The sequence below is a fragment of the Lithobates pipiens genome, unplaced genomic scaffold, assembly GCF_037356315.1.
Source record: "Lithobates pipiens isolate NorthernLeopardFrog02 unplaced genomic scaffold, aLitPip1_a1.2 Scaffold_28, whole genome shotgun sequence".
NCBI lineage: Eukaryota > Metazoa > Chordata > Amphibia > Anura > Ranidae > Lithobates > Lithobates pipiens.
In genome coordinates this window covers 108,390,898-108,412,689 of record NW_027507789.1, presented here as the reverse complement: position 1 = coordinate 108,412,689, position 21,792 = coordinate 108,390,898, and the positions used below count along the sequence as shown (strand labels likewise).

Sequence of the window (21,792 nt, the reverse complement as noted above, 5' to 3'; positions counted from 1 at the left end):
TGTCCTTTATGCTACTGAAGTGTGTGGTGTCAACATGCCAAGATCAATATAGCTCTCTAAGGCCCTTTCAAAGAAAACCCAGTACAGATAGGCAGGTTTAGATGCTAAACATCTATATAAATAGGATATAAGTGAAGCAGGAGAGTGGTCTGAATAAAGACAGGATTCTTTGTTTAGTCCCTGGTGATCAGCACACCTGGTTTCTGGGCCTTTGCTTACTGCAGCTGTGTTTGGTTGCAAGTTTTGCAACAGTTAAACCACATATATTCCAAACTTTCTGCAGAACACACAAAAATCAGAGTAATTTGTCATACTTAACAGAAAAATAAAGACATTTGGAAAAGATTCAAATGTGGTACAACATAACATACATTAAACTTAAAGTGTACACTATGTAATGACGCAGAAAAGCAAACGCTGAAATTCCATGCCAGTCAAAATGCTTATTAGTCCTTGTCATTAAGGTCATTGATCTGATATGACATATGTTATTTCTAATTTCAAATTTAAACCATTTAACTGTTTTATATCATTCCATCTTGAGACTTCAGATATGTGGACATTTTTTTTTTTTAGCAGATGTGCTCATATGTTCAATAATGCTAATGAATGGGCATTCTGTACATATCACTACCTAATTATCAGATAATAATAGAAATCAGCTAAGGATTTTATAGCTCACTCAATATTTCTGTGATCTCCTAAGGTACCCATGTATTTTCTTTACACAGTCAGATTGAAACTGTTGCACATTATAATGGTAGCGCCACAAATCTTGAATAAAAACATCAAAAAGCCAGTTTAAAACTGCCCCTCCATCAGGTCGTTTGTGCTGGAAGTAAGTTCAAATTTGTACTGGATAACAATTGCAAAACAAAATGTCTAGCATCCAGTTCAGATCTCTGTCATTCTGTAGACCCTGATTTCATGCTGTCAGTTTGGTTTTACAATTGAACTTGCTGCCAACACACAAGCCCTGATGAAGGGGGAGTTTTAGGCCCCTGAAATGCATTGGATTTTTGATTTTGTGTTGTGAAAAAAAAGCCTAATGAACTTATTCAAGCTTAGTGGCACTTCCATCCTTCTAGTGTTCTACAGACTACTTCATGGACCCCTTAGGATACCCCAGTTGACCGAGAGTTTCCTGTAAATGTTCAATTCTGACCCATGATTTTCATCTACTCTGGAATTGCCCTGATCGTGTGACATTTTAACTTATGCCGCGTACACACGACCGGACTTTTTGACGGACTTGGTCCGGCGAACTGGAATCTGTCAGACAATTCGATCATGTGTGGGCTCCAGCGGACTTTTTCTTCCCAAAAGTCCAGCGGACCTAGAAATAACTTGCTTCAGATCTTTCAGACGGACTCGAGTCCGGTCAAAAAATCTGGTCGTCTGTGTGCTAGTCTGACGGACTAAAACTGATGCTAGGGCAACTATTGGCTACTGGCTATGAACTTCCCTATTCTACATAATCACGTTCGAATCCGTCTAACTTTTGGAGTGATCGTGTGTGGCCAAGTGCGTTTGTTTGAAAGTCCGGCAGACCTCAGCTGCAAAGTCCGTCGGATTGTCCACCGGACCAAGTCCGTTGAAAAGTCCGGTCGTGTGTATGTGGCATATTTGTTAGGAATGCCACTACAATGGGTTTGAGACAAATCTTACAGGTTTGAGATGTGCGACCCCAGGTAATCTTGTACTATTTCTAATCTACAAGAGAATGCTATGAAGTTGCAAGCATGCCCATTTTGTATATCAAAAACACACCCACAGGCCACTCCCCAGAATCCCAAACATGTATTATCCAAGATAAAAATTGCTGTTTTGCAATTCACAAGAGGCAAAATTCACAAGAGTTAAAGAAGAATTCCAGGCAATGTTTATTTTTTTATAGTTACATTGGTCCAGCCAATACCATGCCCGGAATTCATCTGCAAGTTGTGAGGCTTTCAAACCTGTGTATCAACAAACAAATCACTTGTAGCAATCCCCGATTTTTAAAATGAATGATCTCAGGATAGTAGTTCAAAACAATTTGAATAGTTGCACATGGGACTGTATGGGATACAGGATGTATCTTTGCTGAACATTACCTAAATGGCAATAATATTGCCATTTACTCTGTCTTCCAATCAGTGTAAAACATCTGATAAATGCTGCCCATTATATACCACCGGTACTGTTAGTCATTCTGGTATCTACATCATTTTGTTGAGATTTTTTTATAGCATACGTAGACAAGTCATTGACTACATAAGGGAAAATGCAGCAAATAATCCTGAAGCCTTTTCTGCAGAGAACACCCACATCTAGAGAATGTACATAGGAGCTCAATTGGCTCAATGTATGGTACAGGTACAAGTGAACCTTTGTTTAGCTCCTTGAATGTAGAATGGAGGTAACTGTGAGCACACAATGCAAACTTGTTAAAGATGCATGTAATTTGAACAGCAATGTTGTTTGTATTTTCATAACCACTTGTACTATATGTATGTGCCAAGTCCCATTCTCTAGAAAGGTAAATGGAGGTTTTGCAATAGAATGTCGATTGTAATGACATTTGACTATGCTATTGAACATATATAGCATATGTGGTGAACAGTGGAAGTAGCTTTACAAAAATTGCATTCATACATAGTTACAATCCTCGTACAATAAAAATGTCCGTCTTGGCTGTTCAGTGTCTGAGTGGATATCTGTTGATCTATGAATGATGGGAGCTGCTCGTACATACGGCAACTGTTGACAGTAAAGGTCCAACCAATCTTTTTTTTATAAATGTTTAATTTGTGTGTGGCTATTTTCCTGGAAAGCTTGTTGTCCACTTAAATGAGTCTGCTGATTGTAAATATAAAATATATTCAGAGTTGGACTTATATGTGTGTGCTATGTGAACATTCTCAGAGGTGGCCTTCATCCTGAAATGTCATCATATTGCCCAGAGATAAATAAAACAACATATTGTTTCCTCTCCCATCTTCCACCTGCTTACTCACTGCCAACGCACTTTGCATGCCACTCAAAAGCACAACATTATTTTTTTATTTTTTTTATAAAAATGGTTACAAGAGTACAAAAATATACATTCTCATAACCTGTCCACACACCTTGGGATCGGCATCTGTTCAATTTGGAACTCATAAGATAATTGGATGTGTTTTCAATTCAGCCCACTCACTCACTCGCTGAATTTGATTTGCTTTCATATAGACTTTTTTTTAACCTGAGAGAGACTGCTGATATATATTTACTCTTTTGTCATTTTTTTTTCCTTTTTAGATTATATACACATTGTGTTTGAATTGCATTGTTATTTTTTGATGACTGATGCACATAGAAGGCTTTCTATCTTATTGCATGCTGCATAGGATGCATTAAGAAAAAAAAAACTCTGCTTTAACAACCCCTTTAACAAGGCCGATGTAATATTGGCGCTGGTATAGGAGGAATATACAGATTTCCTGTCAGCACACTTTTACACTTTCAATCACATTTCTGTGTGCAGCATCCTCCCCCCCCCCCCCCTTCTTACTTGAGCCCTATTTCTATCCAGCAATGTTCACAAGTCCCTTGGCTGTCCCAATGTTCACAAGTCCCGGGACTCTGGCTACTGGTAGGCTGAGACACAGCAGTGGCGCCATTGGCTCTTGCTGCTGACAATTAAAATCAGGAGAGAGAGGGGTGGGGCTGTACCACAGCTCAGTGTCTGAATGGACATATGGAGCTGAAGCTCGTCTCGGGTGCCCCCATAGCAAGCTGCTTGCTATGAGGGCACTTGACAGGGGGAGGGGCCAGGAGAGCCAAAGAGGGACCTGAGAAGAGGAGGGTCGGGGCTGCTCAAACCACTGCAACAGAGCATGTAAGTATAACATGTTTGTTATTTTTTTTTTTAAAACAAGACTTTACAATCACTCTAAGCCCTTTTGAAAATTTGAGCTAGAATTTGCCGAATGAGAAGTAGCAAAGGCATTTTTAATGTTTCTATCAGGAAAAGATTCCTTTCAGAAGGGAATATTGTATTTTTAAGTTAAAATGTGCTTAATATACTGTTTAATTAGACATGATTTGATGGGTATTGCAGTATGGCTTGGTCTTTTAATATTACATTTTAAATGTATTTGGATGCGATTCACCAAATAAGCATCAGCATACTTTGTAATCCTTAATCTAGCATTATTCAAATCTTATAAAGTATCATTGGGTTTTAACATTGTGTGAAACAGGTACCAGTCCTTTAGGTAGGCTTCACAGCTCTTAGCTAGACCGATGTCTCTGTTTTGGCTTCCTGCATCAACAAGGAGGCAGATCTCAACACTCCCACAAGCTCACCAATGATCTTTTACTCTGGAATCAATGAATTGCGCTATTAAACAGAGCAGCACAAGCTCTGCATTCATTCTGAGCTTCAGGCTGCCAGAGAAAACAAACCATAGAGAGAGCTAAAAATATTGTTTACAGGTCCTGTACTGACTGTTCCAATCTACAAATTATGTGAGGCCAAGTAAGGTGCAAAAAGTTTAGAGGTCATTTCTTGTCACTGTTCTTAAGGCATTTTAGCCTAATACTGTTCTATGCATTACACAATACTTAAATAAGAGCTTCAAAAAAAGTTAAATAAAACAAGTATTTTTTTGGCAAGGGGCACTCATTTTTGCAGATTACTTTGCATTGGCACCCTACTTAAATCTATAAAGGGAATGCCATTTAAGGGTTTAGATCTAATATGTCTGAAGATCTGCTGTGACAAAAGTGCTGTCTGATTTGAGATTATTTTTCAGAAATAGTAAATGTAGGTGTGAAAGAAACAAACTTTTTAAGAAGTTTTAGGCAGCGACTTGAAAATCTGTTTGCCTGGAAACACAAATTAAGCTCCCACCACTCTAAGAGCTGCTCAGATTTCTTCAGTAACATGCAGCCAGCTTAGAAAATTCACTGTTGTTTATTTCAAGCTGTGCCGTACAGGTGTAGCCAATGTTTCAGCAACCCACAGAAAAGCAACGGGTTTGTGAAACTGAGCTGCATTGCTATGAGAAAAGCTTAGCAGCTTTGATTAGAGAGCTCCAGCGGTGCTGTTAAAACAGGTAATCCATGAGACCTCTGCCGAGCAGCAATTAGAGTTAAGGGGTACATGTAAATGGTTTTCTACTTATAGCCCGAAAGTGGGAAAGCAGTTTAGGAAATATTGCTTACCTATAAAATAGTCAAATACTAAAATATCAGTTGATATGAATTGCATAATTCGGGAATTTAGTGGTCTGGAGACATAAACCAAATACCAGGCAAGAGTCAGTAACAGCAGGAGAGTCAGTTTGTATAATTCGGTGGGCTGGAGAATTAAAGTAGATATAAGGTTAAGAGTCAACAACAGGAGAACAGTGAGTGAGGACATCTTGATAGCCATGTGACATATACAGTATAAAGTAAGGGTCTGTGACAGCAGGGCAAGTTGACCTGGTTGGTTTCCAGCAGGCTGTATCACCCTTCAGCCTCCTATCAGTAAGGTGAAGTGGTTCAAAAAGGTAGAGTTTGAGTTTGAGTATGCACATTTTAGGCACATTTTAAGAACATGTTACTTAAAATGACCCTGTTCCTGCTATGAAAAGAAATGAAACACAAGCAGCTGGTAAAAAAATAGGTTTAACGCTTACCTTTTTTTAAATTATTATACAGGATTTAGTACAAGTTTGTGCAGCTCTTTACAATATAAGAGGAAACAGTACAATTATAATACAATTTAATACAGGAGGAATCAGAAGCCCCTACTCGTTAGAGTTTACAATCTAAAAGGGAGGGTCAAGTGATACAAAAAAGTAATAACTGTGGAGTTACAAAAGTACTATTGTTAGGTGGAGGTAGGATAGGCTTCTCTGAAGACAAAAGTTTTCAGGAATCGCCTAAAAAATAGATAGAGTCAGACAGATTGGGGTTAGGGTTGCCACATCATCCCTTTAATCCAGGACACACATTAATTACACAGGTTGTGTGGTTGATTGAGGTGGTAATTAAACTCATTTGGTGCCTAATCTGAATAAAATCAGCCTCAGAACCCGTGTAATTAATATGTGTCCTGGATTAAAGGGATGATGTGGCAACCCTAATTGGGGTAGAGAATCGCAGAGCATAGGAGAGGCTCAGGAGAAGTCCTGGAGGTGAGCATGGGATGAGATGACAAGGGAACTAGAGAGCAGGAGGTCTTGGGAGGAACAATTTTTCTTTTGGCAGAAAGGGAGTCCTATATCCTTTTATTTCCATTTATTTCCTTATTTTTGAATTTATTCTTTATTTACACTTTTTTTCCTATATTTGGAAAGGGAGTCAAATCTACCATTCGCTGGAAGAACTACAAGCTCCACTGTATCCACCACTTCAAGAGATTTACTAAAACTAGAGCGCTCAGAATCTGGTGCAGCTTGCATAGTTACCGCTTATATCTTCAGCTTGTTCAATATAGATTTAATAATAATTAACAACAAAACCTGGAAGCTGATTCGTTTCTATGCAGAGCTGCACCAGATTTGCACCATGCAGTTTTAGTAAATAAAGCCCCTGGTCTTCTACTGGGTGCTGTTGTTGCTCCCATTGGCCACTACTTTGCTACAATGGCCTGTAGTGATGTAGCTGCCGTTGAGAGGAAATATAGCGTGCAGCAGAGAACCAGGTATCTGACACTCCTGAAAATGTCAGATACTGGCGGTGCTCTTACTACTTCAAGAGAATGAAGATTTGGCTCTCTGCCCAGTGGATAGGTGAGAATTATACCTTTTTTTTTTACTGTTTTACTGTTTGCAACTTATTTTTTACAGTAGTGTCATGGTCGTTTTAATATATATATATATTTTTTTTTTTTAGCTAAATCAGCTGCACGCCTATAACTCTTGAAATATCAAGTTATATAAATAAAGCCTTGCTGACAACCCTTTAGATAAGAATCAGATTAGTGTTCATTAGACTAGGCTAGGATTGCCAGGAAGGAATGAGCAGGGCATGCATATCTTTTCTTTCTATCTTTCTGTCTGAATTCCAGGCAGATATTGAAAAATATAAATTTGTTGCAGTTATGTATTGAATGTAATGATTTTTTAATGGAACTAGTTTAGGTATCCACATCAATGTCCTGTCATCTATTTCCTGGCTGCATGCCGTTACATATCCTTTGACAGGTAAAGCTAGAGTTGCCACCTAATCCCTTTAAACCCAAACACATATAAAACAGGTAAAAAATAGGTAAAACAGTTCTCATATTTGTAATGTAACTGTCTATTTGTTTTGCTTGCCTGGAGTTAATCTCTAAGATAGACATGAGATGATATCTAAACTCATGATATATTACTGGGGGCATCTAGTAGCAGCTTCACAAGGTAGCTTGTCACCTCCCATTCACAGCAGTTATAATGATCCTAGCTACAAGGAGGATTTTCCGTTTCCTTGTCTGATGCTGGAAACATGGCCACCACCACACCATGTATATGCAAAGTATAGGAGCTGAGAATAAACGCTTTAACTTCTGAAACCTAGGACTTCATATCCGTGTTTTGAGTATGTTAACAGTAATACTGGCTTTGCATATGTAGCCCTCTGTTCCTAAAATTGGTGTCAATTTAGTTTTTGGCTGAGCTGTAAACAACTCAGATTTGATTGTATAGTTTATTTCAGGAATATGCAATTATCAGACCTCCAGCTGTTGCAGAACTACAAATCCCATGAGGCATAGCAAGACTCCGACAGCCACAAGCATGACACCCAGAGGCAGAGGCATGATGGTACTTGTAGTTTTGCAACAGCTGGAGGTCTGCTAATTGCAGATCCCTGGTTTATTTGGTTCTTCTCTAAACTTCACTGAGTTGTGCATTTCTCACTGTTGCCAGTAGGTGTCACTGGTACCACAGGCCAGTATGAGAATTAGAACTAGGTTGAGCTATGTAATGAATATTATTTTTCCAGAACAGCCCAGTAGGAGGATCCTGGCCACTCTGCATTCTGGGAAGGGGGTATTTATTGGGCAGAGCCATGTGCTCTCTCTCTTCTTACCTAGGGATGTGTTGCTGCAAGTTCTGCAAGTAGGCCCAGAAGCCTGTCTGGGGCGTACTAATCCTGTGGTGGTCGTTAGGCTTGTCTTACCTGTGTGGAAGAAGCCAAGCCAAGCTGAGGAGATCTAGGGAAGGATCCTTGCTGAAGAGAGCCAGGATGAAGGCTAGTCTCTTACAGTGTTGCCGGGTGGCTTAAGGATTCTGACACTGTGAAGCTAAATCCTATTCTACAATCTAAACCTTGGTAACTAGCTCCTTGCTGCTAAATCTGTGAGAGAGGCTTATCCAAGAGTGCTACTGGCTGCTAGGTCAGTGTGAAAGGCCTATCCAGGTAGTCAAGGTCTGCTAAAAGAGAACGCTGTTTTACCTTTGGATTCAAAGAGTCTGTAAGTGATCTGCAAATGTTATCTGAAACCTCCCCTCTCTCCTACTACTTTCAAGTTCCTTGTTAACCACTTCCAGACCGCCACACAGCAATATACGTCCTAACTTTGAAGAGGGATATCTTTGTTATGGCAGTAGCTATCTGCCATAACCCTAGTATCATCTTCTTTGGCCGGTTTCCAATAATAGTGGTCTCTGTGGCACAATCGCCTCCTCCTCCTGCCACCCTACGGTGCCCTCCGCCGCTTACCGGAGTTGTTGGCAGCAGTGGAGGCGATCGGATCCTTCTCCTTCCTGGGTATGGAGACAAGTGAGGGGAAGATGGCCCCCACCCGTCTCCATACCATTGCAGGGTGGAAGCGACATTAAAATGTCACTTCCGCCCATAGCTCTTAAAGGGCCTGCCGAGCTCACGTGCAGAAATGACGGCATATGTGAGTAGCGCCCACACATGTGAGGTATCGCCGCGATCGGTAGAGCAAGATTAATAATTCTAGCTCTCTTCTGTAACGCAAAACAAGCATCCTGTAGATTTTTTTAAATGTCTCCTATGGAGATTTTTAAGGGTGAACGTTTGTCGCCATTCCATGAGTGGGCGCAATTTTGAAGCGTGACATCTTGTGTATCAATTTACTTGGCGTAACATTATCTTTCACAATTTAAAAAAAAAATTGGGCTAACTTTACGGTTGTCTTATTTTTTTATTCAAAAAAGTTTATTTTTTCCCAAAAAAGTGCGCTTGTAAGACCGCTGTGTAAATACAGTGTGACAGAAAGTATTGCAACGACTGCGATTTTATTCTCTAGGGTGTTAGAAAAAAAAACATTTATAATGTTTGGGGGTTCTAAGTAACTTTCTAGCAAAAAAAAATGTTTTTAACTTGTAAATAATAAATCTCAGAAAGAGGCTTGGTCCTTAAGCGGTTAAAGCATTACAAATATATAAAGTGACTGGCGCCCAAATTCTCTTCTAATTTCCCATTATAGCCATGGACTCCCCTGTCTCTGGAGGTTCCTTGCTCCCAGTAGACTCAGGGGGGCACTACATATATATGTGAACATGTTAATGAAGTCTACTTTAGGACATCTTTCTTACAAAACCGAGCATACCTAATGTATCTAACTTTTACATTTTCTGTTTATTAGTTTAGTTAGTTGCCTCGGAACCATCTCCACACTTACTTTGTCCTTTTCAGATGTGCTGCCAAACTAATTACCCCATATTCTATATGTGGTCCTACAAGTGATACTAACTTTGTATGTTTTATCTCCCTGCCTGGTTATATATCCAAAGCTTTTGTGTACTTTTCCAGCTGCCACTTTGCAATGAGCGGAAATGCTTAGCCTATTGTTAACCAGTATTCTTTATCTATCTCTGTTTTGCCCAGCTGTATTGCTTATAATATAACCAGGGTAATTTTGTTCCATTGGCCTGGGTACATGAGCCTCGGGAGGGGCACTGCCATAAAATAATTTGTTTTTGCGGGCAATTTATCAGAGAAATGGATGGTGTTGGCGCTTCAATCATCATGGCTCCATGGTTGTTATGGTGTTAGGATGATTGAAGCGCATTATTTCTATTATTACATTGTTATATAAAATTAAATAGTTCAACTCACCATAATGCAGAATCAATGGGAGCCTGAGTGTGTCACTTGCCACCGTCACCTGCGACCAAATGTGGACTGTTGTTTTGCCATGCCACCAGAAAAAAGGAACCCCCCTTGCATGGGATTTGCTAAAGGCAACAATACCACTAATAAAGAGTAAAAAACATTTATTAATACATAAAAAATTAATTTGACCACACATACATATAATGATCAGTTAAAAGCATAACATATCATAAAAGAAAACAAAAACACAACAAAAGTATATAGCAAGCATAGAATTATATCGTAAATACTCTCCGATTGTTGCAAAATCTGGGTATCCTTGCCACATCACCTGCCACAAGTGCCAGATTGTCACTTGTCATGTCGCCTGTCACAAGTTGCGGATTGTCACTTGCCATTTCGCCTGTCACTAGATGAAGATTGTCACTTGACTCGTCATCTGCCACACGTTGCAGATTGTCACTTGCCACATCGCCTGTCGCAAGTTGCGGATTGTCACTTGCCACGTCACCTGCCACCAGATGCAGATTGTCACGTGCCGCATCACCTGCCAGATGCATGCTGCGGATTGTCAATTGCCACATCATCTGCCACAAGTTGCAGATTGTCACTTGCCACGTCACCTGCCACACGTTTCGGATTGTCGCTTGCCACGTCGCCTGTGACCTGATGCAGATTGTCACTTGCCACATCACCTGCCACACGTTGCGGAGTGTCACTTGCCTGCTACAATTGTCACTTTCCTGCTGAGGTGGAGATTGTCACTTCCTGTGTCCAAGAGTGAAGTCAGGTGATTACATCATGTCTCTGCTGTCCGCGGCTGTCTGCACAGTGAGGACGGAACTGCAGGGATGCAGGGCGGGCGCCGGGTGGTGAGAGATAATGTAATCTCTCTGCTCCCCCGCCCGCAGGCCCGCTGATTGGCCAGCCACCCACTCACCTGCTGACTGGCCCGCCCACTCACCCACCGAGCCGCCCGTCCGCTCACTCACCCACCCGCCAAGCTGCCCATCCACTGAGCCGCCGGCTCATTCGCCCACCCGCAAATCTGCCCACCCGCTCATTAACCCGCCCCCTGCCGAACTGCCCGGCCCCTCACTGAGCTGCCCACTCACTCACCCGCTGACTGGCCCGCAGCTCACCCGCAACTAATTTCTCAGGGGGGTTGCCCAATTGCCCGCCCCTGCTTGTAAAACAACCCATTGAGTTTCAAATAGAAATGAAAGTCAAGACGTTTTTTGTATAGACATAAAAAAAAATATTAATACCTTTTTTCCCTTTTTTATACATTATCACGCACCCCTCTGTTCCTTCTGTTCTCAGCTGCATAAGAGCTTGGGGAAGGAGAAGTAACAGTATACTAAACTCCCCAGTGAATGGCTGTGCAGAGAGGGGTATCAGGACAAGTCTGATTATTGGAAGAGAGCAGGCTTAGTTCTCGGCATTGCTAAAAAACTGACCATGTGCTGCGCTCTCCTACTTAGTGTGGTCAGCTTTTAATATGGAAGCAGAGAGACTGACAGGAACCTAAGGAATTGCATATAAAGGAAGCAATACAAAGAGAACAGGATCCTCATAGAAGTACATGGTACAGCAGGCACATGTCAGGAATATGAAATGTTGGGGTAAAAAACATTTTAAGGTAAAAATGCCTAGGCTTTAGAACCATTTCCAATCCCCTGGGTTCAGATCCATGCTTATAGAACAAGTATAGAGATGCACTAGTGGGAGTCCCAGTCTTTTTTATATTATAACACACCCTATATGCATGGCTTTTTCTACAGGTACATCCTAAAAAATATACCACACCTTTTCTCAAACGTGATATACATGAAATAAATACATTTTACATAATCAGTTATAGCTTTAACCACCTTCCTATTTTTGTTGTTACCACATCCTACACGTGTTTGTCATGAAAAGACCTTTCTAATCCTCCCTATTCCATTTTTAGGAGTATCTATTGATTTTGGCATTGATTTTTCTTTTGGGTTAGGTGCTTTGCTATACATGATAACTGGATCCTCTGGTATTTCCTGCTTCATTGTACAATCCACTTTCTATATCGTCTTTTTTTTTTCACTCTTTTCAATTGCCAATGTTGCATCCCAATTTTCAAGCTATTTCCATATTCTTTTTTTTTTTCTTGAATTTCCTTTTTTTTTTGATTGTCAGAAACCTTAGCCAAACGTCTATCCTGCAGCTTGTTTTTCAGATTTATTCCTGTACAGTTCTTCCTCACAGTTGTCATCTGGCTTTATATTAATCTTCTTGCTGCTTTGGGAAATGCTGACTTTTCTTAGAAATATATGAATTGTTTTCATGCCCTTAAAATAACAATTGGGTTACTCCTTTAAAGTGGTTGTAAACCCTCCCCCACAACTTTGTCCCGTGTAAATCAGCATAAAAAAAACAAAATGAACACTGCTTGTAGATATCTCCTTACTTGCTTAGTATTGTTGTAATCCTTTTTGTTCTTTAGAATGACGTCACTGAGCATGCCCAGATCTCCTCTGATTTACGGCACACTCTCTATTGTGCTTGTCTATCCGTTATCAGGACTTCCTACGGCACAGTACTGATATCCCAGGAGGCTGCTAATCACTACTTCTACACACCATGTGACCATGTGACATCACATGCAGTGTAAAACTGGCCATTACTGCAGTCTTACTAGCTGAAGCTAATAAGACTGACACAGGCAATCATTAGACAATTGGCACAAGTAAATACTATGAAATAAAACAAGTCAGCTATGAACAGGGAAGCAGGGTTGCCATAGAAACGTTGGATTGAGAAGGAGGCTTGGGTAACAGTACAGGAAGTGCCTGATGTAAGTGCGGAAATACACTCTACTGTGGACTCAGAAAACAATACTTAAGATGGCGCTGCCTAACCCCTGGAAACAAGTTTTTTAAAGTTTCTTTAACCACTTTCAGACCGGACCAATTTGCTGGTCAAAGACCAGACCACTTTTTGCGATTCGGCACTGCGTCGCTTTAACTGACAATTGCGCGGTCGTGCGACATGGCTCCCAAACAAAATTGAAGTCCTTTTTTTCCCACAAATAGAGCTTTCTTTTGGTGGTATTTGATTTTTATTTTTTGCGCTATAAACAAAAATAGAGCGACAATTTTGAAAAAACGCATTATTTTTTACTTTTTGTTATAATAAATATCCCCCAAAAATATATAAAAAAAATTTTTTTCCCTCAGTTTAGGCCGATACGTATTCTTCTACATATTTTTGGTAAAAAAAATCGCAATAAGCGATTATTGATTGGTTTGCGCAAAAGTTATAGCGTTTACAAAATAGGGATAGTTTTATAGCATTTTTATTAATAATTTTTTATTATTTTTTTTTTTACTAGTAATGGTGGCGATCAGCGATTTTTATTGTGACTGCGACATTGTGGGGGACCCATCGGACATTTTTGACACATTTTTGGGACCATTGTCGTTTATACAGTAATCACTGCTATATAAATGCAGTGCTTCCTGTGTAAATGACACTGGCAGTGAAGGGGTTAACCAGTGGGTGGCAGTGTAGGGGTTAAGTGTTCCTAGGGGTGTGTTACTAACTGTGGGGGGGTTGGGCTTTCATTTAGTGAACACTGATCTCTGCTCCAATCACATGGAGTTCGCATTGTGCGCTATACAAGTATTTCATTCATTCATTCATTCACTAGTTGCTAGGCAGAATGGAGAAATGCTGTTTACAACAGCATTTCTTCATTTGGCCGCTCCGTGAGACGATCGCGGGTATGCCCGCGGCGATCGAGTCCGCGGGTCCCGCGACCGGACTCACGGGGGTCCCGACCAGCGCGGGAGCGCGCCGCCGGCGGCGCGCTCCCGATGGCAGGGTGGCAAATTTAAAGGGACGTACATGTACGCCCATTTGCCTGCCCGTGCCATTCTGTCGACGTACATCGGCGTGCGCTGGTCGACAAGTGGTTAAACAGTAAGTGATATGTGATTTGGGCTGGATTATAGTGGCTATAGTCTGATAATTACTTATTATAACAGACTAAATGAAAAGAAGCATCAGAGTGGGAGAGTTTACTTCCTCTTTAATTGTTTAGCTCCAAATCTAAAAATTGTACATCACTGCTCCCATAAATATATGTAAGATACATTTAACATTTGGCATTTCAATTCTCAGATTTTTTCCAATCCCCCTTCCAATTAAAAAAAACAATGGCCTATATATGGTCTCCAATCCTAACAGTGACTCTGTCATGGGAGAAGTGTGGGGGCTGCCTGCCATTGCTGTTTTCAGTAGCTACTAGCCATTTTCAATGTGCTGGTAGCCTGGCTGTGTCTCTTAGTAACTTTAGTATCAGTGTGACAGCCAGGGAACCAGAATTCCCAAAAGGCAATGACAGCCTCTATTACCTCTCATGCCAAAGTCCTTTTAAGTGAAATGTGCACATTTTTAATGTTTTTTAATGTTTTAGCGTAGCTCCCAACTGTCCCCTGATTTCGAGGGACTGTCCCTGATTTCGAGCAATGTCCCTCTGTCCCTTTTTCCTCTTCATCTGTCCCTCATTTTGGTCTGATCTATATAGATGTATATCTATAGATGTATATAGATGTATATAAAATGCACTTTTTATCTTTCAAAAGGTGTTTTCCAGCACTAAACCTTTCATCTGATTTCTAAATTGCTGCATTTGTAAATTCCAAAAGCCAATATAAAGGAATATTAGTGGTAAAAAAAGCACGTGTGGGTTTAACCAATCTTGTTTTTTTTGTACAATTCTCCTTTAAAGGGGCGTGGCAAGGGGTATGCCTGCATACTTTTGCTGATAGGCGTCCCTCATTCCTATCTCAAAAAGTTGTGAGGTATGGTTTTAACCATACCTGGTGTAAACTTTGCTCTTCTGGCAACCCTCTTCAAAAATAACCCCCTCCATTCTAAAAATAGTTGTGAGTTTATAAAATATATTATAGTGGGGCAATGGGGTATTGAAAGATGTTGCTCTTCACACCAGTCATTTTAAAGATAGAATAACTTAAAGTGGTGTTGCCACCAAAAAATTAAAACTGCTTAAAATTCGTAAAAAAAAAATAAAAAAAAAATAATTGGCAAAAAAAAAATTTTTTACTCACCTCTAAATACCGGTTGCTAGGGGGTCCCTCGTAATCTGCCTTCCTCATTGCCCGGGCTGGTGACATCACTTCCCCTCACGCCGCACATTCACCTGGGACCTGTCATGTGTCCCAGGTGACTGTACGGCGTATCACGGCGCCCTGTGCCGCTCACGCATGCGCAGTGGGTGCCCGGCTGTGAAGCCACAGCCGGGTGCCCACAGTATGCATGACGGCGCCGCGAGCGGAGCGGGGAGCGAGGGGGGGGCTTCGTTCCCCCGCATCGCTGGACCCTGGGGCAGGTAAGTGTCCGATTATTAAAAGCCAGCAGCTGCAGTATTTGTAGCTGCTGACTTTTAATTTTTTTTTTTTAGGGGGTACCCCACTTTAAGAATTCTTTATGAGTGTGGGAGGATGCAGTGTGGTGCAGCTAGAGTAACTCCCTCATGGTCCAGTTGCAGTAGAAAGAACTTTTATGATAGTCAGAGTATAACAATTCACAACAAGCCAGGCAGTAGGTGAGTGACCCAACCGGATTGCTGCCCCAGTGACCCAGGAAACCATAGCAGAATCATTGTACTGAATATGTGGATAAGCAGCATTGAAAGCACAGAAAGTGTGTTCTGTCTTCAGAATTAAGAGAATATAGAATTAGAAATGTTTTTAAAAAGGTTTAACCACTTGCCGACCGCCTCCCTTCATTATACGTCGGCTGTTTGAAGTGGAATATCGTTGTTATGGCAGCAGCTAGCTGCCATAACCCTGGTATCCACTTCATCAGCAGGCAGTCGGCTTTCAGATAAAAGTAGTCTCAGCCCTTGTACACACGGTCGGAGAATCTGTCGGAATGAGTCTTATCGGACCATGTCATCAGATAATCCGACTGTGTGTGGTATGCATCAGACTGATTCCGTCCGAATCTCCGTCCGACCCAATTTTCCAACATGTTGGAAATATTTCCCGACCAACTGGGCCGGACGGACTTAATCCGATCATGTGTAGAGCATTTTCATCGGACCAAGTGCCACGCATGCTCAGATCAAATTCCTACATCAAAGCTAATGGCTACTAGCCTGAATGTAGTCCCATCGTAACGAAATTACATCATCACGTTCTGAAAGATCGGATTTTTCGCCAACTTGGCCCGACCGTGTGTATGCAACAGTTTCGGACACAATCCGTCGGACTAAATCCGACGGGCAAAATCCGACGGATTTGGTTGGCAAAATCTCTGACCGTGTGTACGTGGGCTTAGTGGTGGATTCGCTAAGAGATCACTTTTATCGGTGGCGGGAGAGGGCTAACCCCTCCCGCCGCTCTCCGGTGCCTTCACCTGCTTACCGGAGCCGCCGACAGTGACGGAGTCAATCGGATTCTTCTCCCTGTGCGGTATGGAGCTGAGTGAGCGGAAGATGGCCCCCACCCGGGTCTATACCATTGCAGGGCTTAAGCGAAGTCAAAACGTCACTTCTGCCCATTGCTCTTAAAGGGACTTTTTTTTTTTTCTATTACATTCCTTGTAATAGGAATAAAAGTGACACATTTTTTTTTTTAAGAACAGTGTAAAAATAAGGAATAAAAAGTTAAATAAATAATAAAAAAAAAAATTAATGTGCCCCGTCCTGCCGATCCTGTGTGCAGAAGCGAATGCATACGTGAGTAGTGCCCGTATATGTAAATGGTGTTCAAATCACGCATGTGAAGTATTACCGCTATCATTAGAGCGAGAGAAATAATTGTAGCCCTAGACCTCCTCTGTAACTCAAAACATGCAACCTGTAGAATTTTTTTAAACATCACCTATGGAGATTTTTAAGGGTAAAAGTTTGTTGCCATTCCACTAGCGGCACAGTTTTGAAGCGTAACATGTTGCATATCAATTTACTCAGCGTAACATTTTATTTCACAATATAAAAAAAATTGGGCTAACTTTACTGTTGTCTTATTTTTTAATTAACCACTTGCTTACAGGTCACTTAAACCCCCCTCCTATGCAGACCAATTTACAGCTTTCAGCGCTGTCGCAATTTGAGTGACAATTGCGCAGTCATACCACACTGTACCCAAAGGAAATTTTTGTAATTTTTTCCCCCCAAATAGAGCTTTCTTTTGGTGGTATTTGATCACCTGTGCGATTTTTTATTTATTTATTTTTTAAATGTAAAAAGGCCGAATGTTTTTTAAAAAAATTTTTTTTTTAAATGTTGTTTTAAAATGTTATAACGGGTCATTTTTGTCCGTCATTGATGTACGCTGATGAGGCGGCACTGATGGGTACAGATAGGTGGCAATGATGGGCACTGATGGGTGGCAGTGATGAGCACTGATGGGTGGCAGTGTTGGGCCCTGTTTTTGTACAATAGTGCTTTAAAATATAATTATTAGCAGTGTTCTTACCACTTACCACTTCTTACCACTTGCAGAGTAAATGTTTTTCCTGCTGTTGAGGATTTAATATTCATGTATTGACCAACTCTTAACTGGGTTGCCCATTGATGCAGTGAGCGTTTTTCCTGTAGATTGGTGGACAATTGCAAAGTATGGTTTGAATGTACTGCTAATCTTTGTTTTTGTTTTAGCTATGACATCAACTGTACAAGGGTTTCTGCTTTTACTCAAGTAGTATGAATTGCAATGCTTTCAGTGTTGACTGACTGGTTATTTTTAGGACATTACAGGATAAAATGTAAACAAATGTGGGATTTCTATATAATTTTTAAGTTTAACCCGACACTCGTTCTATTATTACTCCTAAGGCTATCTTGGAGGCTTTCTTTTAACATACAGAACATTGCTTAGTCAAGGCTGCATGACCTGACATTGTGTTTCCTTTCATTATCCACAGGGCATGAAGCCAGACAGTTTCTACAAAGTTAAAGTTCCTGAGCTCAAGGAGATCATTGAGGGCTGTATACGTATGAACAAAAATGAAAGGTAAAATCACCTCAAGCAAAGCGCTTACTAGCATAATTTGTAGAGGACAATAGTTTCTCCTAGATGTAAGGGTGATAGGGATGCTTGGTGCAAATAAAGTTTCAGCTCCTGTACCGGATTTAGCAAATATTTACATTTATACAATGTTACGGCAAGAATGTGTGTATGCTTTCTCTCCATTTAAATATACTTTAATGGCCGTTAAACTGGATTGTCATCCTGTTTGTTATTAAATAGCTTCACATTTTTTTAAACCCAAGCACATTAAGCTTTGCCAAAGCTCTGTTAGAAAAATGTATTCCATGCAGTGCAGGATTTGTAGGGCTTTAGCATAAATGGCAGAACTTCTAGAAGCTCTGAGATAACCTTTTTAAATTGCTTTATATAGTTATATAGTTGATCAGGTTGAAAAAAGTCCATCTAGTTACACTAATAGAAAAAAAATAGAATATCTCCATATACACAATCCTATGCCCACAGTGGATCCGGTAAGGCAAACACCCTATAAAGCATTTGCTCCAGTGGGGGAAAATATTCCTTACTGATCCCCAGGAGGCATTCAGATATTGCCTGGATTATCACTCTCAGGTGTTATTACCTATAAATGCCAATATACAGTTATAATTTGTGTATTTAGGAAAGAATCTACTGATCTGCCCAGAACTAGTTCCTAAGGGAGCCCAATCCATATTTTCGCAGGGCTTACTGTAAAGAAGCTTTTCTGTGTGTGGAGGTTAAAGCCTGGTACACACGGCCCGAATGTCGGGCGGCATTGGCTGGTTCAATAGAAACTGTCTGACATGTGGCCCATGTGTACTGCAGTCGGTCCAACAGAAGCCAACCATTCGGCCAGCTGCCTGTTGAAGGTGCATGACCGAAAAAGGTCTTTCGGACGGCTCACGATTAGCGCCCACAGCCAAAGGCTGTGAGCACTGATTGGAGTGTTCTGTCTTGGACCCACTTCAATCAGGCTTCTGCCCAGGCCATGGCACAGAAACAGCACTTCTCAAAATATGGGACGACGCCCTGGAAGCAGCAGATGACGGAGAATCATGTCTCCTGGTACTCCTGGACCTCAGTGCAGCATTCGACGCAGTGGACCACAATACTCTGCTCATACGCCTCAAAGAAGTAGCAGAAGTTACAGATTATGATCTACCATGGTTCACATCCTTCTCAGGTAATCAAACACAGACAGTGAAACTAGGAGCCTTCACCTCTGAAACTCTGGACATTTCGTATGGAGTCCCTCAAGGATCACCCCTGTCTCCCATGCTCTTCAACATCTACATCTGTCCTCTCCTCAAAATCATCAGAAAAACGGACCTATGCTTCCACTCATACGCAGATGACACTCAACTCTACTATCGCATCACCGGACAAAATGACCAATACCAGGAACTAGAAAAATGCCTCACATTGATAGATGACTGGATGACCACGAACTCCCTCAAACTCAATGGATCCAAAACAGAGCTTCTTCTCCTCAACGCAAACAGAAATCCAAAAACGAAGACCCCTTGGACACCACCCACCATCCTTGGACGGACCATCTCCCAAGCACCAAAGCCAAAAGTCTCTGAGTCATCTTTGATGGATGCACAAATAGGATCAGTAGTCAGTGAGATCCACTGGTTACTGATCCTGTTTGTGCATCCATCGACATTTCTGCTATGTAGACTTATCCCCTTCAATCCAGAAAAAGAGAAAGCAGTAGTAGTTGGAACAATCATCAATTCCCAACTCGGCTAAGCAAACTCCCTCTACATAGGACTACCCAAATAACAGATTGCACGCCTACAAGTCGTCCAAAACACGGCAGCAAGACTAGTCACAGGAAAAAAAACCTGGGAATCCATCTCCCCATCCCCTAGGACCCTACACTCACTAACCATAAAGGATCGAATCACTTTCAAGACCCTCTGCATCACCCACAAATGCACACAAGGAAACGCTCCTCAATACCTATGCGACAAAATAAAACACTACACACCAAATCTCAACCTCCAATCAACTAACCAAAACCTCCTCCTCATCCCCAAATCTCGTTACAAAGCAAAGGGAGAACAAAGATTTGCAGTCCAAGGACCACTGCTATGGAACGCTCTACCCACTAAAATCCGCATGGAAGAAAACCATCGGGCCTTCAGAAAAAAACTCAAGATCGACCTCTTCTAAGGAACAAGAAGTATAGGACAGATCAAGCGCATTGAGGCGATTCAGTTTGCAGTTGTAGCGCTATATAAATCATTCATTCATTCATTCAACACAATAGAACAGCATGGGAGATCGCTGTGATAACGTGAAGGAGCTCAACTATGAGGAAAGATTAAAGGAACTGTAGTCTCTGTTGAAAAGAGGAGATAAAGGGGATGTGATCAACATGTACAAATACATAAGTGGTCAATATAGTGAACTTGTTGTTGAACTATTTACTTTAAGGTCATCACAGAGGACAAGGGGGCGCTCTTTACGTCTAGGGTAAAAAAGATTTCATCTCCAAATACGGAAACGTTTCTTCACAGTAAGAGCTCCCTGCAGAGGTGATTCTGGCCAGCTCAGTAGATTGCTTTAAAAAAGGCCTGGATTCTTTCCTAAATGTACATAATATAACTGGGTACTGACATTTATAGGTAAAGTTGATCCAGGGAAAATCTGATTGCCTCTCAGGGGGTTTAGGAAGAAATTTTTCCCCCTGCTGTAGCAAATTGGAGCAGACTTTGCTGGGGTTTTTCCCCTTCCTCTGTATCAACTGTGGGTGAAGGATTGTGTATATGGGACTGTATGATTATTTTTTTTTTGGTTGAACTAGATGGACCCATCCCACCCAATCCAGCCAGATGGCCACCGTCCACTACCTGTACACACTCAGCCCCCTCCCTCAATCCTGTATGTATGCCAGCCCCCTCACACCTGTGTATATGTCAGCCTCCCCTCACACCTATATATATGTCAGCCGCCCCCCCTCACACCTGTATACAGGTCAGCTGCCCCCCCCCATCACACCTGTAGACAGTATCTCACAAAAGTGAGTACACACCTCGCAATAATTTTTTTTTCAGATCCTGAGAGAGTTCTTTGCCATGAGGTGCCATGTTGAACTTCCAGCGACCAGTATGAGAGAGTGAGAGTGATAACACCAAATTTAACACACCTGCTCCACATTCATATCTGAAACCTTATAACACTAACTAGTCACATGACACTGGGGAGGGAAAAATGGCTAATTGGGCCCAATTTGGACATTTTCACTTAAGGGTGTACTCACTTTTGTTGCCAGTGGTTTAGACATTAATGGCTCGGTGTTGAGTTATTTTGAGGGGACAGTAAATTGACACTGTTATACAAGCTGTACACTCACTACTTTACATTATAGTAAAGTGTAATTTCTTCAGTGCTGTCACATAAAAACATATACCGTGTTTCCCCGAAAGTAAGACAGTGTCTTACTTTCTTTTTATCCCCAAAAGCCCCACTATGTCTTACTTTCGGGGTATGTCTTATATTGGAAAAAAATTGTCGAATTTTTTGTTTTAACCATAAAATTAACATTTATTAACAACCTGAACAGCACTATAGATGACTACGTGTCCCAGCATGCAAGGCCTCCACTGGATTACAGAGGAGGACCACAGGTCCCAGCATGCAAGGCTACTCTGCACTATAGAGGGCCACAGGTCCCAGCATGCAAGGCTGCACTGCACTATAGAAGGGGACTACAAGTCCCAGTATGCAAGGC

The 21,792-nt window shown here is 41.3% G+C and overlaps 1 protein-coding gene across 1 annotated transcript in view; it reads left to right on the top strand.

Annotated features, from left to right (window-relative positions):
* Positions 1-21,792, top strand: part of WNK4 (WNK lysine deficient protein kinase 4) — a 348,601-nt gene that overhangs the window by 223,032 nt on the left and 103,777 nt on the right. Inside the window, exon 5 of the mRNA XM_077459518.1 lies at positions 17,965-18,053. Within this exon, the coding sequence (XP_077315644.1) occupies positions 17,965-18,053 (89 nt within the window). The remainder of the gene's footprint in view (positions 1-17,964; positions 18,054-21,792) is intronic.